Source organism: Mobula hypostoma (assembly GCF_963921235.1).
Source record: "Mobula hypostoma chromosome Y unlocalized genomic scaffold, sMobHyp1.1 SUPER_Y_unloc_1, whole genome shotgun sequence".
Lineage (NCBI taxonomy): Eukaryota > Metazoa > Chordata > Chondrichthyes > Myliobatiformes > Myliobatidae > Mobula > Mobula hypostoma.
The window spans coordinates 367501-386195 of record NW_026948171.1 but is presented as its reverse complement, the minus strand read 5'-3'; the positions used below and the strand labels follow the sequence as shown (position 1 = coordinate 386195).

At 41.4% G+C, this 18695-nt stretch overlaps 1 protein-coding gene across 2 annotated transcripts in view; it reads left to right on the top strand.

Annotated features, from left to right (window-relative positions):
• Positions 1-18695, top strand: part of LOC134341419 (phosphatidylinositol 5-phosphate 4-kinase type-2 beta-like) — a 209311-nt gene that overhangs the window by 81985 nt on the left and 108631 nt on the right. The window contains exon 4 of one of the 2 annotated variants that reach the window (XM_063039280.1): positions 17732-17884. The exons of the other annotated variant lie outside the window; for it this stretch is intronic. Within the exon in view, the coding sequence (XP_062895350.1) occupies positions 17732-17884 (153 nt within the window). The remainder of the gene's footprint in view (positions 1-17731; positions 17885-18695) is intronic. 2 annotated transcript variants of the gene reach the window in all.

Below are 18695 nucleotides of genomic sequence, written 5' to 3'. Positions count from 1 at the left end.
TGTTTCCTTTACCTTACACAATTCAATATCCTTCTCCTTGGTGAATACCGAAGAAAAGAAATTGTTCAAAATCTGCCCCATCTCTTTTGGCTCCACACATAGCCATACACTCTGATTCCCTAAGGGACCAATTTTATCCCTCACTATCCTTTTGCTATTAATATAACTGTAGAAACCCTTTGGATTTATTTTCACCTTACTTGCCAAAGCAGCCTCATATCTTCTTTTACCTTTTCTAATTTCTTCCTTAAGATTCTTTTTACATTCTTTATATTCCTCGAGCACCTCATTAACTCCAAGCTGCCTATATTTATTGTAGATCCCTCTCTTTTTCCGAACTAAGTTTCCAATATCACTTGAAAACAATGGCTCTCTCAAACTTTTAACCTTTCCTTTCAACCTAACAGGAACATAAAGATCCTGTACCCTCAAAATTTCACCTTTAAATGACCTCCATTTCTCTATTACGGCCTTCCCATAAAACAAATTGTCCCAATCCACTCCTTCTAAATACTTTTGTATCTCCTCAAAGTTAGTCTTTCTCCAATCAAAAATCTCAACCTTGGGTCCAGACTTATCCTTCTCCATAAGTATATTGAAACTAATGGCATCGTGATCACTGGACCTGAAGTGCTCTCCAAAACATACCTCCGTCACCTGCCCTATCTCATTCCCTAACAGGAGATCCAACACTGCCCCTTCTCTAGTCTTGAACTTCTCCTTCATTATTGTATATAGTACAAATTTGAGTCCTCCATTTCTCCTTTGTCAGACGATATTACTCATGTCCATTGAGATGATTTATTTCTGTTCATTGAGTGTTTTCCAAGCAACAATATCACTGTTGACGTGTTGGTCCGCTGTACTGGCTCTGGAACAAGACTGACCATGGCCCCAGTCATGGTAAATTCCATTGCAACAAAATACATTATCTCTTTATGTTGAATTAAACCTGTAACGCACAAGTGTTATATCTGCTCTTATTTCCAGCTTAAATCTTAAATTATTTTAAGTCCATATTTTCTGTCTGTTGTTCTAACTCATCCAATCTAGGCTCCCAGTTGTCTTTGGACTCAAGCTGTCTGTCTCTTCTCACCCAGTTTTCTTTCACGATAGGAGGGACAAGCACTGGCTTATCTTCCTTTTTCTTGATTTTTTGACAAAGCTTCCTGATTCTCAGGATGAAGGTACTGAAAATAGTTATAGTCATAGTCATACTTTATTGATCCCGTGGGAAATTGGTTATCCCCCTTGACAGGGTCTGTTCCCGTCTTCTTGGAAAAATTGTTCCATCTCCATGTATCCCAAATCAGGGCTGTCATGTACATCAATTGTTATGTGCCGATGTGCCAACATTCCTGTTTCTCCCCCATCAATTTCAGCTGGTTGATGTGATATCACCCAGATTTATCAGGAGAAGTCAGCATTTGTATACTAAAGGGCTTGCCTTGTCTATACTTTCATAGGACCATGCAAACCTTGGATTAAGAATGAGGTGGGTTGGTGTATTCTAATTATCACTGTTTGTCATGGGCTTCATTCTATCAGACTGACTCCTGAGTCAAACTAGACTTTATCTGTTGCTGTTTCTTTCCTATTTGGTGGCTGCCACATAATTGGTTTCTTTCACTGTCTCTGCCAATTGTTGTACCCACTTTTCTGACACAATCATATCGATTTAAGATTCTGACAAATCCAGTCCTGACAAATCTAGTCCTGACAACCCTTCCAATCCTCTCATGAGTAATCCAGTCATGAGTAAAGAAGTTGAAATGGTCTAGGATTGTTCGGTTAATTCAATTTAGCGCTGTGTTATTCATTGACTACAAACAGCAGAACTAGTCTGCCCTGATCAGAATTGCCAAAATAGCAATAAAAAAGGCATAATCAGAAACACTAGGCCTGGATTTCTACCAAGCCTACAGAGTCAAATCTGCAAAAGCACAGGAGTCCAGCAATATAAAGCAAGAGTGGGAAAGAGACTGGTCACATGCAGCCATCTTCCTCTGGCCAAGGGAGTTTCCTGCCATCATCCTGGTAGGATTGTACGTTCCAATTCAGGCCAATGTCAGGCAGGTACTGGAGGAGCTGAGCATTGTTTGAGCAGGTATGAAACTACACAACCTGAACAGCCTTCCCTATTTCAACCAGGCCAGCCTGAACATACAACATAGAATAGTACAGCATAGTACAGGCCCTTTGGCCCACAATGTTGTGCCAACCCTCAAACCCTGCCACCCATATAACGCCACCCCCACCTTAAATTCCTCCATATACCTGTCTCTTGAACTTCACTAGTGTATCTGCCTCCACCACTGACTCAGGCAGTGCATTCCACGCACCAACCACTCTCTGAGTAAAAAACCTTCCTCTAATATCCCCCTTGAACTTCCCACCCCTTACCTTAAAGCCATATCCTCTTGTATTGAGCAGTGGTGCCCTGGGGAATAGGTGCTGGCTATCCACTCTATCGAGTCCTCTTATTATCTTGTATACCTCTATTATGTCTCCTCTCATCCTCCTCCTCTCCAAAGAGTAAAGCCCTAGCTCCCTTAATCCCTGATCATAATGCATACTTTCTAAACCAGGCAGCATCCTGGTAGATCCCTTCTGTACCCTTTCCAGTGCTTCTACATCCTTCCTATAGTGAGGTGACCAGAACTGGATACAGTACTCCAAGTGTGGCCTAACCAGAGTTTTATAGAGCTGCATCATTACATCGCGACTCTTAAACTCTATCCCTCGACTTATGAAAGCTAACAAACCTTAATAAGCTTTCTTAACTACCCTATCCATCTGTGAGGCAACTTTCAGGGATCTGTGGACATGTACCCCGAGATCCCTCTCCTCCTTCACACTACCAAGTATCCTGCCATTTACTTTGTACTCTGCCTTGGAGTTTGTCCTTCCAAAGCATACCACCTCACACTTCTCCAGGTTGAACTCCATCTGCCACTTCTCAGCCCACTTCTGCATCCTATCAATGTCTCTCTGCAATCTTAGACAATCCTCTACACTACCTACAACACCACCAACCTTTGTGTCGTCTGCAAACTTGCCAACCCACCCTTCTACCCCCACATCCAGGTCGTTAATAAAAATCCGGAAAAGTAGAGGTCCCAGAACAGATCCTTGTGGGACACCACTAGTCGCAATCCTTCAATCTGAATGTACTCCCTCCACCACCACCCTCTGCCTTCTGCAGGCAAGCCAATTCTGAATCCACCTGGACAAACTTCCCTGGATCCCATGCCTTCTAACTTTCTGAATAAGCTTCCGTGTGGAACCTTGTCAAATGCCTTATTAAAATCCATATAGATCACATCCACTGTACTACCCTCATCTATATGCCTGGTCACCTTCTCAAAGAACCAGGCTTGTTAGACATGATCTGCCCTTCACAAAGCCATGCTGACTGTCCCTGATCAGACCATGATTCTCTAAATGCCTATAGATCCTATCTCTAAGAATCTTTTCCAACAGCTCTCCCACCACAGACGTAAGGCTCACTGGTCTAAAATTACCCGGACTATCCCTACTACCTTTTTTGAACAGGGTACAACATTCGCCTCCCTCCAATCCTCCGGTACCATTCCCGTGGACAACGAGGACATAAAGATCCTAGCCAGAGGCACAGCAATCTCTTCTCTCGCCTCGTGGAGCAGCCTGGGGAATATTCTGTCAGGCCTCGAGGACTTATCTGTCCTAATGTATTTTAACAACTCCAACACCTCCTCTCCCTTAATATCAACATGCTCCAGAACATCAACCTCACCCATATTGTCCTCACCATCATCAAGTTCCCTCTCATTGGTGAATACCGAAGAGAAGTATTCATTGAGGACCTCGCTCACTTCCACAGCCTCCAGGCACATCTTCCCACATTTATCTCTAGTCGGTCCTACCTTCACTCCTGTCATCCTTTTTTTCTTCACATAATTGAAGAATGCCTTGGGGTTTTCCTTTACCCTACTCGCCAAGGCCTTCTCATGTCCCCTTCTTGCTCTTCTCAGCCCCTTCTTAAGCTCCTTTCTTGCTTCCCTATATTCCTCAGTAGACCCATCTGATCCTTGCTTCCTAAACCTCATGTATGCTGCCTTCTTCCACCTGACTAGATTTTCCACCTCACTTGTCACCCACGGTTCCTTCACCCTACCATTCTTTATTTTCCTCACCGGGAGATCTCTAAACATCGACCACATGTCCATAGTACATTTCCCTGCAAAAAAATCATCCCAATTCACAGCCACAAGTTCTAGCCTTATAGCCTCAAAATTTGCCCTTCCCCAATTAAAAATTTTCCTGTCCTCTCTGATTCAATCCTTCCTTTTCCATGATAACGCTAAAAGCCAGGGAGCAGTGGTCACTGTCCCCCAGATGCTCACCTACTGAGAGATCTGTGACCTGACCCGGTTCATTACCTAGTACTAGATCTAGTATGGCATTCCCCCTAGTCGGCCTGTCCACATACTGTGACAGGAATTCGTCCTGGACACACTTAACAAACACTGCCCCATCTAAACCCTTGGAACTAATCGGGTGCCAATCAATATTAGGGAAGTTAAAGTCATCCATGATAACAACCCTATTATGTTTGCACCTTTCCAAAATCTGCCTCCCAATCTGCTCCTCTGTATCTCTGCTGCTACCAGGGGGCCTATAGAATACCCCCAGCAGAGTAACTGCTCCCTTCCTGTTCCTTACTTCCACCCATATTGACTCAAAAGAGGATCATGCTACATTACCCACCCTTTCTGTAGCTGTAATAGTATCCCTGACCGGTAATGCCACCCCTCCTCCCCTTTTTCTGCCCTCTCTATCCCTTTTAAAACACTGAAATCCAGGAATATTGAGAATCCATTCCTGCCCTGGTGCCAGCCAAGTCTCTGTATTGGCCACTACATCATAATTCCATGTATGTATCCAAGCTCTCAGTTCATCACCTTTGTTCCTGATGCTTCTTGCATTGAGGTACACACATTTCAGCCCTTCTACCTTACTGTCTTTACACCATTTATTCTGCTTCTCTTTCCTCAAAGCCTCTCTGTATGTTAGATTTGGCTTTACTCCATGTACTTCCTTCACTGCTCTATTGTTCTGGGTCCCATCCCCCTCGCAAATTAGTTTAAACCCTCCCGAACCATGCTAGCAAACCTACCTGCAAGGATATTGCTCCCCCTCGAGTTCAGGTGCAGCCCATCCAATGGGTACAGGTCCTACCTTCCTCAGAAGAGATCCAAATGATCCAAAAATCTAAAACCCTGCTCCCTGCACCAACTCCTCAGCCATGCATTCAACTGCCATCTCCTCCAATTCTTACCATCACTGTCACGTAGCACTGGCAGCAATCCTGAGAACGCCAGCCTTGAGGTCCTGTTCTTCAGCCTTCTGCCTAATTCCCAAAACTCACACTTCAGGATCTCATCCCTCTTCCTGCCTATGTCGTTGGTCCCAACATGTATCACGACTTCTGGCTGCTTTCTCTCTCGTACCAGGATGTCGTGCACCCAGTCAGAGACATCCCGGACCCTAGCACCCGGAAGCCAACAAGCCATGCGGGTGTCCTTCTCACATCCATAAAATCTCCTGTCTGCTCCCCTGACTATAGAGTCTCCAATGAGGACAGCTCTGCTTTTCTCCGTCCCACCCTTCTGCACCACAATGTCAGACTCAGTGCCAGAGTGCCAGACTCAGTGAAGAATCATACCAGTGAATCATTCCATTCAGAATTCTTGTGGCAGAAGAAAATGTTTCTGAAATGTTAAGGCTCTTCTGTACCTCCTCATTGATAGTAGCATAAGAAGAGGGCATTTCCTGGGTGATGGGGGTCCATAATGATGGATGCCACCTTTTGAAGATGTCCTCGATGCAGAGGAGGCTAGTGCCTATGATGAGCTGGCTGAGTTTACTACCATTCCAAAGCTTTTTCTAATCCTGTGCTTTGCTCCCCTCGATACCAAAGGTGATGCAACCAGTTAGAATGTTCTCTGTAGTTAATCTGTAGATATACCAATTCTCATCAAACTCCTAATGAAAAATAGCCAATGTTCTGCCTTCTTTATAAAGGAATGATATGCTGGACACAGGTTAGCTCCTCAGAGATTTTGATACCCAGAAACTTGAAACTGCTCATCCTTTCCACTGCTGATCCCTCGATGAAGAGTGGTTTGTGTTGTATCGACTTCCCCTTTTTGAAGTCCACAATCAATTTCTTGGTCTTATTGACGTTCAGTGCAAGGTTGTTGTTGCAGTACCTCTCAAATTAGCTGAGCTATCTCACTCCTGTACATCTCCTATTCACTATCTAAAATTCTGCCAACAATAGTTGTGTTGTTGGCAAATTTATAGATGTATTTGAACTGCGTCCAGCCACACAGTCATGAGTGTAGAGTAGGATAAGCACGCATCTTTGAGGTGCGCCAGTGTGGATCAACAGAGAGGAAGTGTTATTTCTGATCTGCACTGACTGTGGTCTCTTGATGATGAGCTCAAGGATCCAGTTGCATTAGGAGGTACAGCTCAGGTTTTGAAGCTTGTTAATCAGAACAATATCATTGAGAGTATGATGAAATTGAACTCCAAGCTGTTATCATTAAAGAACAGCCTGATGTAGGTTTTACTATTGTCCAAGTGACCTAAGGCTGAATGGAGAGCCAGTGAGATTACATCCTTTGTAAACCTATTGTTGCAATACGAAGATTATAGTAGGTAAAAGTCCTTGCTTGGGATGGAGTTGACTCTAGCCATGATGAACTTCTCAAAAACCCTTCATCACAGTTGATGAGGGTGTCACTGGATGAGAGCCATTGCGGTATCTCACCCTGCTCAACTTGAGAGTTTCTGGGTGTCATCATCTCTGAGGAGCTGACCTGTGTCCAGCATATCATTTGTTTATAAAGAAGACAGAACAGTGGCTATTTTAGGCATCATATGCACTAGCCTCCTCTGCATCGAAGACATCTTCAAAAGGTGGCAACCATCATTAAGGACCCCCATCAACCAGGAAATGCCCTCTTCTCATGCTACTATCAATGAGGAGGTACAGAGGAGCCACAAGAATTCTGAATGGACAAAAAACCGATGTACATTACCTAAATATTTTTTCTTCTTATTTTGCACAACTCTGAACACAATATATGGACTCACTCTACAACTCATTGTTTTCAGTATTTAGCTCTGGTTGTTTATCAGTCTGTGTGTAGTTTTTCATTGATTCTGTTTTTTTTTCCCTTTGTTCCATTGTAAATACCTGCAAAAAAATTAATCTCAAGATAGTACTTTAATAATAAATTTACTTTGATAAGCTTGAACTAGAGTATTGTTAATTTTGGGCCAATCAATTTGCTTTCAATCTGGAGGATTGGCAACAACAATTTACATTTACAATGTTTAATAGACATTTGGACAGGTACACGTATAGGAAGAGTTTAGAGGGGTATGGGCCAAATGGACCAACTAAGATAGACTATTTGGTTGGCATGGACAAGTTAGGTTGAGGGGTCTGTTTACATCTTTTTGTCTCTATGACTGTATGTCATAAAATGGCACCAAGATTCACTTACATGGAAAAACTAGAAATGTTGGTAATGATAAACTGAAAGAAGGGAAATGAACTGTGATCTTCAAAATCACAGAGGGTCTTGATTGAGCTTTGAAGCTTACTCCTTTAAGCCAATGGCCAAATGAATATCTTTCTCCATAGATGCAGCCTGGCCTTTTGAGTTTCTCCAGCATTTAGTATGTGTTGCTCTGGATTAACAGAATTTTCAGAATATATGACAAGAAACATGATTACGTAATTAAGTTTTGGAAATTGATAAAATCGTGGAAGAAGTTTCAATGAAAATTACGTAAACTTTTAATTCTGCACATTCTGGAAATCTTTACAAATCTTCTGGCAATGCAAGATGCTGAAAGGAGCTCAGCAAGGCAGGCTACATCTATGGAAGGAATTAAACAGTCGACATTTCACGTCAAGACCCTTCACCTTAACTCTGCATAGTCATAATGCTTTTTTAAATGGACCATGGGAAAAGGGCAGATGTTATTGTATCTTCAGTCTTGAATTGTGGATTGATTGATGGATCCTGAAGTCAATAGCATTGAGTCAATGCAATATACCAGCAAGCATTTTGGCTTCTCTCAGTACGGTTGCCTGATACATGATTCATCCTTTGATTAAAATTTAGTATCTCCAGAGCCTGTGATTGGCTTATAATACTATAAGACAGGAGTAGAATTAGGCCATTTGACTTACTGAGTGCTTTGCCATTCCTCAAGGCTGATTTATTATCCCTCTCAACCCCATTTTCCTGCCTTCTTCATGTAACCTTTGATGCCCTTACTGATCAAGAACCTACCCAATAACTTGGGCTCCACAGACATCTGTGGCAATAAATTCTACAGATACACCATGTTCTTGTTAAAGAAATTCCTTTTCATCAAAAGGAACATCCTTCTGTTCTGAGGTTGTGGCTCTGGTCCTACTCTCCACCCCTATGGGAAACATCCTCTCTACATCCACTCTTGGCTTTTCAATATTCTATAGGTTTTAGTGAGTTCTCCAGCCCTAACTCCATACTTCTAAATGTCAACAAGCACAGGCCCAGAGCCATCAAATGCTGCAAACAGTTTTAATATCTGGGACCATTCTTGTGAACTCTTGACTGCCTCCATTGTCTTTTGCAAAACCCAAATGTCTGTTTGAGGGCCTTTTCCTGATATTATGGTTTATGAGTATTTCTTACTAGATTTTGTTTGAGTGTGAGCTTTTTAACATCAACGTCATTTCCTGTAGCCAGAAACAAGAACTGACTAGCAACCTATGTGCAAAAGAAAACAAAATGCAAATACAAAAAGAATCAAATAATAATAATAATAATAATAATAAATAAATAGTAAATACCTTAAACTGAGAACCTAAGTTGTAAAGTCACTTTCAAATGAGTACATGGGCTTTGGAATCAGTTCAGAGTTGAGGTGAGTGAAGTTATCCACACTGGTTCAGGACTCTGACAGTTGTAGGGTGATAACTGTTTCTAAACCTGATGGGGTGGGACTTAACTTACCTAGGGCAACAGTGAGTTGGGAGAGAGCATGAACCTTCCATACTACAAACAATATATCCTCAATATAGCTGTGCTATGAGTATGGGGCCCAGATAGTCCTTTAATCTCAAAACTTGATAATTTTATGTCCTTTTTTTTTAAAGTTCTGATTTATGGTAGTTGACACAGGGCAGCTAATGAGGAAACAGTGACCTTTTCTTCATCTTTCTTTTCCACTCTCTTTCTGAGGGATTTAAGGGCTAAGGAGGGGAGAGGGTGGCTGGCTTTAACCTCAATGCCAAAAATAGTCAGCTGTGCAAGATTTCCAAGATGTAGAATTGTTGAAGATAGTAAGTAACCTCCAGTTGAGAGCAACATTTAAAACTCTTCTTCGCAATTAATTTAGTTTATTACAATCCACAGCTTCAACCAAACTGAAAACTTGTATCTGTATATAATGCTTTGGCCTTTCCATCAGCATTGTACATGAAAATCTAAAAATCCTCTTCCCTGTGATCATTTTTACTTCACAATAAATTTCTCTTTCTTTCTTGCAGTTTATTCCAACTAATTTATATCTAAGATTTCTCTTTTTCTCACCGTTAGATGTTTGGAACTAAGCCCTAAATTTAAATTAGTAACATAACAGTAAGTATCCACCACCAAACGCATCTTTATCCCACCCCACCCCACTTCTACCACTCTCCTCTTTCCACAAGGATTATTCTCTCCATGATTCCCTTGTCCATTCATCCATCCCTCATTTTACTTATCCTGTAAATGGTAGAAATGCTATACCTGTCCATTAACCTCTTCCCTTATCAGTATTCAAAGTCCCAAACAGTCCTTCCAGCAGAGGCACCACTTCAGTTCATCTATCAGGCTCCCATCAAAGAAGAGCACTTCTTCACAGTCAAGTGTAACACACTGTAAAGTGGTCTATTAAAATGTATACATACACGATTGCAAATGCTGGAATCACAGCCCAGATTTAGGGTGGTACTGTAGTATAATGGCTAGCCCAGTGTTTTACAATACAGGGGTCTTGGGTTCATATCCTGTGCTACTTCTAAGAGGTTTGTGTTTCCTCTCACAGTCCAAACATGTATGGTTGGTAAGTTAGTTGGTCATTGTAAGTTGTCCTATGATTAGGCAGGAATTAAATTGGGGCATTGCTATCCAGCATGGCTCAAAGGGCCAGGAAAACCTATTCTGCATTGCATCTAAATAGAGAAATAGATATATCAATCAATTAATGGTCCCAACCCAAAAAGTCCATTTCCCTCCACAGATTGTACTTGGATCAAAAACGAGAAGAGAAATCACTCCACAGATGCTGCCTGATCTTCTGAGTTCCTCCAGTAGTTTGTTTGACACTCCAGGTTCCAGCATCTGCGGTCTCGTGTGTCTCTACTGAATTAGTGTAGTGGTTAGCATAATGCTGTTATAGCGTCAGTGATCATTGATCAGGGTTTGATTCCCACTGCAATCTGTAAGGAGTTTCCATGTTCTCCTTGTGACTGCGTGGGTTTCCTCCGGGTGCTCCCACACTGCATAGACATACCGTTAGGGTTATTGAGTTGTGGGCATGCTGTGTTCGTGTTGGGTGCATAGCAACATTTGCTGATTTAATTTGACACAAACAATGCATTTTTTTGTATGTTTCAATGTACCTGTGACAAATAAAACTTATGTTCTTTGGGTGATTACCTTGAAAGGGGGAGCAGGTTTAAAGTTTATAGAGAGAAACTTCTCAGTTTAGTGGGTTATGTGTCCTTGAGTTCTCTCTCTCAAATAAGTGCAGATGCTCTGATTTTGAGTATATTCCAGCCTGAGATAGATATTTGGATGTGAAATGGAATAGAGATTGGTGGGGACAGTGGACAAATTTTATGATCCATTGTGATCTTACTGATTATAGTGGAGCACATTATAAAGCCGAGATTCTGTAGATGCTGGAAATCCAGAGCAACACACACAAAAGTCACTCAGCAAGTCAGGCAGTATCAGTGGAGAAGAATAATCTGCTGATGTTTCATTCTGAGACCCTGATGGTGTGTATTGGCCTGACTATAAATGATCAATGTAATGTTTCTTTTATTCCTTATTTGTGTACCATCTCTTGCATGATGTTGTATGTCTTTCTCCTGCAGGATTAACCACTTCCTAGATTCAGACTCATGGAATCAAACAATCAGCTATGCCTAAACTCATCTTCAGACCCATCAATTCTAGACTGTTGTCAGTAAGCAAGATTCTTATGGAATGTATGGAGGGGGATAAACAAAATTCAAAACAAATTTATTATCGAAGTATCTATATGTCGCCATACACAACCCTGAGTTTTCTTGCAGGCATTCACAATAGAGCAAAGAAGTACAATAGAAACAATAAAAAAGCTACACACAATGATTGACAAGCAATGTGCAAAAGAAATGAGCTATGCAAATACATAAATAAATAAACAAGTACATACATACATACATACACGATTCTGAGAACATAAGTTATAAAGTCCTTAAAAGTGAGTCCATGGGTTGGTTCAGGAGCCTGAAGGTTGAAGGATAATAACTGTTCAGTACTGATGAAGGTTCTCAGCCCAGAATGGTCAATTATTCCTCTCCATAGATGCTGCCCAACATGTTGAGTTCCCTCAGCATGTTGTGTATATTGCTTTGGAGCATCTGTAGAATCTCTTGTGGTTGTTGATAGGAACATAACTATTACTGCACTAAATGCAGGTTTTGAGGAAAATTGCAAATTGTATTGATATATTGTGATTTTGCTTAATATTTATTACCCAGTTTTTATATTATTACATAGTTTGAAACGTTTCTGCACATGCCTGATCTTGAAAGGACAGAATTGAGTGACAATATCCTCACAGTTCAGTGGATGCTTTTTCACACTGACAGCTCCTGTAGTCACGTGTCTTCACTGGAACATGAGGTGCTGTTGAGAGCAGATAGTGAATGTGGGATGGAGCATTTGATTCTTACTAGGTCCAAAAACCAAATATTGAGAGGTTCCAATGAATGAATGACGATAGTTTAATTAGTTAATTTCAAAGAATGCCATGTCTGGATTTCAGAGTCGCAGTTAGTTTTTACGATGTCTCCTGAGACGGTGATGTGCCTCTCATGTGAAATGTGGCAGTCTTGGGGGAACTCCCCTCTCCTGCAGAGTCACATCTGCCAGAAGTGCATACGACTGGGCGATCTGGAACACCATGTAAGGAATCTGGAGCGGCAGCTGGATGACCTTCAACTTATAAGGGAGAATGAGGCAGTCATAGATGGGAGGTAGTCACACCTAGGCTGTCGGAAGCAGGTCGTTGGGTGACAGTCAGAGGGGGGAAAGCGAAGATGAGCAGATAGGTAGTGCAGAGCACCCCTGTAGCCATACCCCTGAATAATAAGTTTACCATCCTGGATACTGTTGGCAGGGACAACCGACCAGGTGTGAGCCACGGTGGCAGGGCCTCCAGCACTGAGTCTGATCCGGTGGTGCAGAAGGGTGGGAGGGAGAAGAGGAGAGCTGTCATCATTGGAGACTCTATAGTCAGGGGAGCAGACAGGAGATTTTGTGGACGTGAGAAGGACACCCGCATGGTTTGTTGCCTCCCGGGTGCCAGGGTCCGGGATGTCTCTGACTGGGTGCACGACATCCTGGTACGAGAGGGAAAGCAACCAGAAGTCGTGATACATGTTGGGACCAACGAAATAGGCAGGAAGAGGGATGAGGTCCTGAAGTGTGAGTTTCGGGAATTAGGCAGAAGGCTGAAGAACAGGACTTCAAGGGTGGCGTTCTCAGGATTGCTGCCAGTGCTATGTGACAGTGATGGTAAGAATGGGAGGAGATGGCAGATGAATGCGTGGCTGAGGAGTTGGTGCAGGGAGCAGGGTTTTAGATTTTTAGATCATTGGGATCTCTTCTGGGGAAGGTAGGACCTGTACAGATTGGAAGGGTTGCACCTGAACTCAAGGTGGAGCAATATCCTTGCAGGTAGGTTTGCTAACATGGTTCGGGAGGGTTTAAACTAATTTGCAAGGGAGATGGGACCTAGAGTAATAGAGCAGTGAAAGAAGTGCATGGAGTAAAGCAGATCTAACATACAGGGAGGCTTTGAGGAAAGAGAAGCAGAATAAGTGGTGTAAAGACAAGAAGGTAGAAGGGCTGAAATGTGTGTACCTCAATGCAAGAAGCAATAGGAACAAAGGTGATGATCTGAGATCTTGGATATATACATGGAGTTATGATGTAGTGGCCATTACAGGGACTTGGCTGGCATCAGGGCAGGAATGGATTCTCAATATTCCTGGATTTCAGTGCTTTAAAAGGGATAGAGAGGGCAGAAAAAGGGGAGGAGGGGTGGCATTACTGGTCAGGGATACTATTACAACTACAGAAAGTGTGGTTAATGTAGCAGGATCCTCTTTTGAGTCAATATGGGTGGAAATCAGGAACAGGAAGGGAGCAGTTACTCTATTGGGGGTATTCTGTAGGCCCCCTGGTAGCAGCAAAGATACAGAAGAGCAGAGTGGGAGGCAGATTTTGGAAAGGTGCAAAAATAACAGAGTTGTTATCATGGGTGACTTTAACTTCCCTAATATTGATTGGCACCTGATTAGTTCCAAGGGTTTAGATGGGGCAGAGTTTGTTAAGTGTGTCCAGGATGGATTCCTGTCACAGTATGTGGACAGGCCGACCGGGGGAATGCCATACTAGATCTTGTACTAGGTAATGAACCGGGTCAGGTCACAGATCTCTCAGTGGGTGAGCATCTGGGTGACAGTGACCACCGCTCCCTGGCCTTTAGGATTATCATGGAAAAGGATAGAATCAGAGAGGACAGGAAAATTTTTAATTGGGGAAAGGCAAATTATGAGGCTATAAGGCTAGAACTTGCGGGTGTGAATTGGGATGATGTTTTTGCAGGGAAATGTACTATGGATATGTGGTCGATGTTTAGAGATCTCTTGCGGGATGTTAGGGATAAATTTGTCCCGGTGAGGAAGATAAAGAATGGTAGGGTGAAGGAACCGTGGGTGACAGGTGAGGTGGAAAATCTAGTCAGGTGGAAGAAGGCAGCATACATGAGGTTTAGGAAGCAAGGATCAGATGGGTCTACTGAGGAATATAGGGAAGCAAGAAAGGAGCTTAAGAAGGGGCTGAGAAGAGCAAGAAGGGGGCATGAGAGGGCCTTGGCGAGTAGGGTAAAGGAAAACCCCAAGGCATTCTTCAATTATGTGAAGAAAAAAAGGATGACAGGAGTGATGGTAGGACCGATTAGAGATAAAGGTGGGAAGATGTGCCTGGAGGCTGTGGAAGTGAGTGAGGTCCTCAATGAATACTTCTCTTCGGTATTCACCAATGAGAGGGAACTTGATGATGGTGAGGACAATATGAGTGAGGTTGATGTTCTGGAGCATGTTGATATTAAGGGAGTGGAGGTGTTGGAGTTGTTAAAATACATTAGGATGGATAAGTCACCGGGGCCTGATGGAATATTCCCCAGGCTGCTCCACGAGGCGAGAGAAGAGATTGCTGAGCCTCTGGCTAGGATCTTTATGTCCTCGTTGTCCTCGGGAATGGTACCGGAGGACTGGAGGGAGGCGAATGTTGGTCCCCTTGTTCAAAAAAGGTAGTAGGGATAGTCCAGGTAATTATAGACCAGTGAGCCTTACGTCTGTGGTGGGAAAGCTGTTGGAAAAGATTCTTAGAGATAGGATCTATATGCCTTTAGAGAATCATGGTCTGATCAGGGATAGTTAGCATGGCTTTGTGAAAGGCAGATCATGTCTAACAAGCCTGGTAAGAGTTTTTTGAGGAGGTGACCAGGCATATAGACAAGGGTAGTGCAGTGGATGTGATCTATATGGATTTTAATAAGATTTTAATAATTTTTTCCATCTTTTTTGTGGTACTAGGCAAGGATGCCCTCTTAGTCCTTTACTATTTAGTATTGCCCTTGAACCTTTAGCAATTGCTATCTGTGACTCGCCCAATATTTTTGGTATTACCCGCGGAAATGAAATACGTAAATTATCACTATATGCAGATGATTTGTTATTATACATCTCTAATCCGGAGAAGTCAATTCCTGCTATTCTAGCTTTGTTGGCTCAATTTAGTAATTTTTATGGCTACAAATTGAATCTTAATAAGAGTGAATTATTTCCCCTAAACAAGCATGTACCTATTTATGGATGTTTACCATTTAAATTGGTTACTGACTCATTTAGGGATAATAATTACGAAAAAGTATAAAAGACTTATTTAAAGCTAATTTTTTTTACCTTTGATCAGATTAAACTTTTGTTTACTAAATGCTCACCAATTTCTTTGTCTTTGATTGGTCGGATTAATGCTAATAAGATGATTATTTTCCCCAAATTTCTATATGTATTTCAGTTGGTTCCAATTTTGATCCCAAAATTTTTTTTCAATAATGTGGATTCAAAAATTTCCTCATATACATGGCAGAACAAAAATCCTAGGCTAGGTAAAAGGTATTTACAGAAATCTGAAGAGTAGGGGGGGCTCACCCTCCCAAATTTTAGATTTTATTATTGGGCAATTAATATTCGATATTTAAAATTTTGGTTAAGAGATTTGGATGATTACAAGGGTCTTCTTTGGGTTTGGTTTTAGGAACTTTGCTTCCCTTTATTTCTTCTAAATTGTATAAACAAATGAATAATCCAAAGGTTAAGCATACTTTATGTACATGGTTTCACTTCCGAAGGTTTTTTGGGTTCAATCAATTTATCTAGCAAGTCCTATTATATCTAATTTCCTTCTTCAACCTTCCGCTATGGATCAAGCTTACTTTGATTGGAAAACCAAACCGTTTTCGTGATTTGTTTTTGGATAATTGTTTCATGTCTTTTGATCAACTTTCTAATAAATATAACTTACCCAGATCTCAATTTTTTTGGATACCTATAGATTAGAAACTTCTTAATTACGCTTCTAATTTTCCGCATTCATATCCAATGGATACTTTAGAAAACAAAGTGGGGTTTGTTTTTTTTCTATTTTTTTTCTTTTTCATGATTTTTCTACAGTTTTTTTTGCATCCTGTATCATTCATTGTTATCCTACGCAATTGGGAGTTTTGTCAATTTATACTATTTGGTTTTATAATTACTCATTTTAAGTATAACAATGTATTTCCAACAATTTTGTATTATTGCTGTGTTATGTTTATATTTTATGAAACTAATAAAAAGATTGAAAAAGAAAGAAAGAAAAAAGCTGAAACAGACATGCTAATTAATTAGGTGCCGCCCGTAATTGTCGGCCCAGATCAGTGCCGATTTCCGATTGCGTCGTCTCTGATCTGGGCCGACAATTACGTGTCGGCGGCACCTAATTAATTAGCATGTTTATTTTGGCTTTTTTCTTAAAGATGTGCTGTGTGCCTCCCGGCTACCTTTGCATTTTCTGCGAATTGGTATCTGTCCATGGCCTGGGCGTTGGGGTGGTGGGACACTGGGGTGTCATCTCATCGCCTGTTTCCACTAGAGCAGGCAGCTCATCTTCTTCTGTCTCTGCCCACCTCGATGTCGAAGGTCGAGGTTCGTCGTCTGCTGTGGCTGATGTGGAAGGCTTGTTTGACTACTGAGCCTTGTGCATTTTTCTATCACACAGTTCTTTAATAAGGACTCAAACCATTCTGCAAATATCCCCTAAACCGATGTACCCTTTCAAAATTAAAGTCATACTTTATCATTACTCATTCAGTTTCGATTGTTATCCTTTTTTCTTCCAATTGCATCCGCTCTTCATCTGTCAGTTCTTGGTGATGGGATGCCAAAACCTCTTGAACATCATGTTCGTCAGCTTCCACAAGTCAAACTCACGTTGTCCTTACTTTGTTCACCACGATCAAAATGCTTAATTATGTCTAGGTTTACCGTAGGTGTAACACCCTTACGAGCTCTTTCAGGCTTCTCCGATACCATAGAACTCATCTTGCAAACGGCTGCTCATAGGCACGTGTTAGAGCAAAGCAGTTCCAAATCTGGGGGAAAGCGGCTTCTCGGGGCGTGCTGCATTTTATCGCACGCTGATTTTTTTTTCACAACGGTGAAAACACCTTCTGAAAGCAAAAATACGGTACTAATGTAGGTCTTTCGTAACAGTGAGGTTTCGTAAAGCAAACGTTCGAAAAGCTGGGGACAGCTGTATTCTTATTATAATTTATAGTATATTTTTAAGTATTGCCAAGGCAAAACGACAAATTATATAACATACAGTGTGTCAGTGGTAATAAACTTGATTCAGATTCTGGTTCTTTCCCTACTATTTGCTATATTTTTGGATTTGTAACTAAAAGGGACTGACAAACATATTTAAAACATGCATAAAATGTACAAAACAGAAAAAAACTACCCAGTGGCTGGTTTAACACCTCACATAGCCTTCTCCCACCATACATCATATAATCCTATTAGTACAAACTTCCCTTTCCCTTCCCTTTTTTTCTTTTTCCTCCTCTCTTCCCTTGTTCCTTTTGTTTAGCTTTCTTTTAAATATATTCCTCTTATCTGTCACAACCACTCCCCGTGGCAACAAGTTCCTGAACCCTGAGATGAGAAGTTACAAAAGGAAACATATGTCACTATTTGAGATGTTATTCCTACAATGTCTTATCAAAACTTGTTTCTTTCTTTCAGAACTCAGTAACACGGAGTGCCCCCCTAAACAGTGACACACAGAATCGGATGGGTGCTCGATTCTTAACTACATATGACAAGAGATTCGTCATTAAAACAATAACTAGTGAAGATGTAGCAGAGATGCATAATATTTTAAAAAAGTATCATCAGGTATGCAAGCAAAGATTGATTTCCTTAAGGGCTGTGATCGTGTATATCTGATAGAACCAAGTGGGCTGCGTGTTGGTGCTATTCAGGTTTTCAGTGAAGGCAGAAGACAGAAATACTTCATTGCTTGAGGCTTCGAAACATGTTTGCCAATAAAAATAAATTAAACCTTTTCCATCTTCAAATGCTGCAGTATGTTGAGGAGGGAGGAAGAGATTTATTTCTGACTTTTATACATTTAGTTCACTGCTTAAATGGGTCTGACACAGGAAGAGGAGTAACTTTGAGCTAAAACTTGTAATATTGGCTGTCTGCATGATTAATTGCAGTGCTCACACTGGCAATGGACATAGAAGTGGCCAGAATAGAGAACACATGATTAATAAGAAAAATTTATGTGTACACATGTTCAAAGATACATACATATACACACACACACACACACACAGAGATATATATACACAGAAACACACACAGATAGACACACACATACATGCTTACACAGACTCACACACACATAAACACAGGCTTTGAGACACAAAAACCTACACACACATGCAGATGATTAAATTCATGCAGACATCTATACATAGACAAACAGACACATGGGGTCTCAAACACACATACACACACAGGCACAGTAACATCCACACAGACGCGCACACACGCACACAGAGGCACACAGATGTACACACAGACAGATAGACACAAACACAGCATAAACAATACACACTCTCGCCCGCACACAGCACACACCAACAGAGACATACACAAACATACTCACAGACACAGATACAATCAGAAACATAGATGA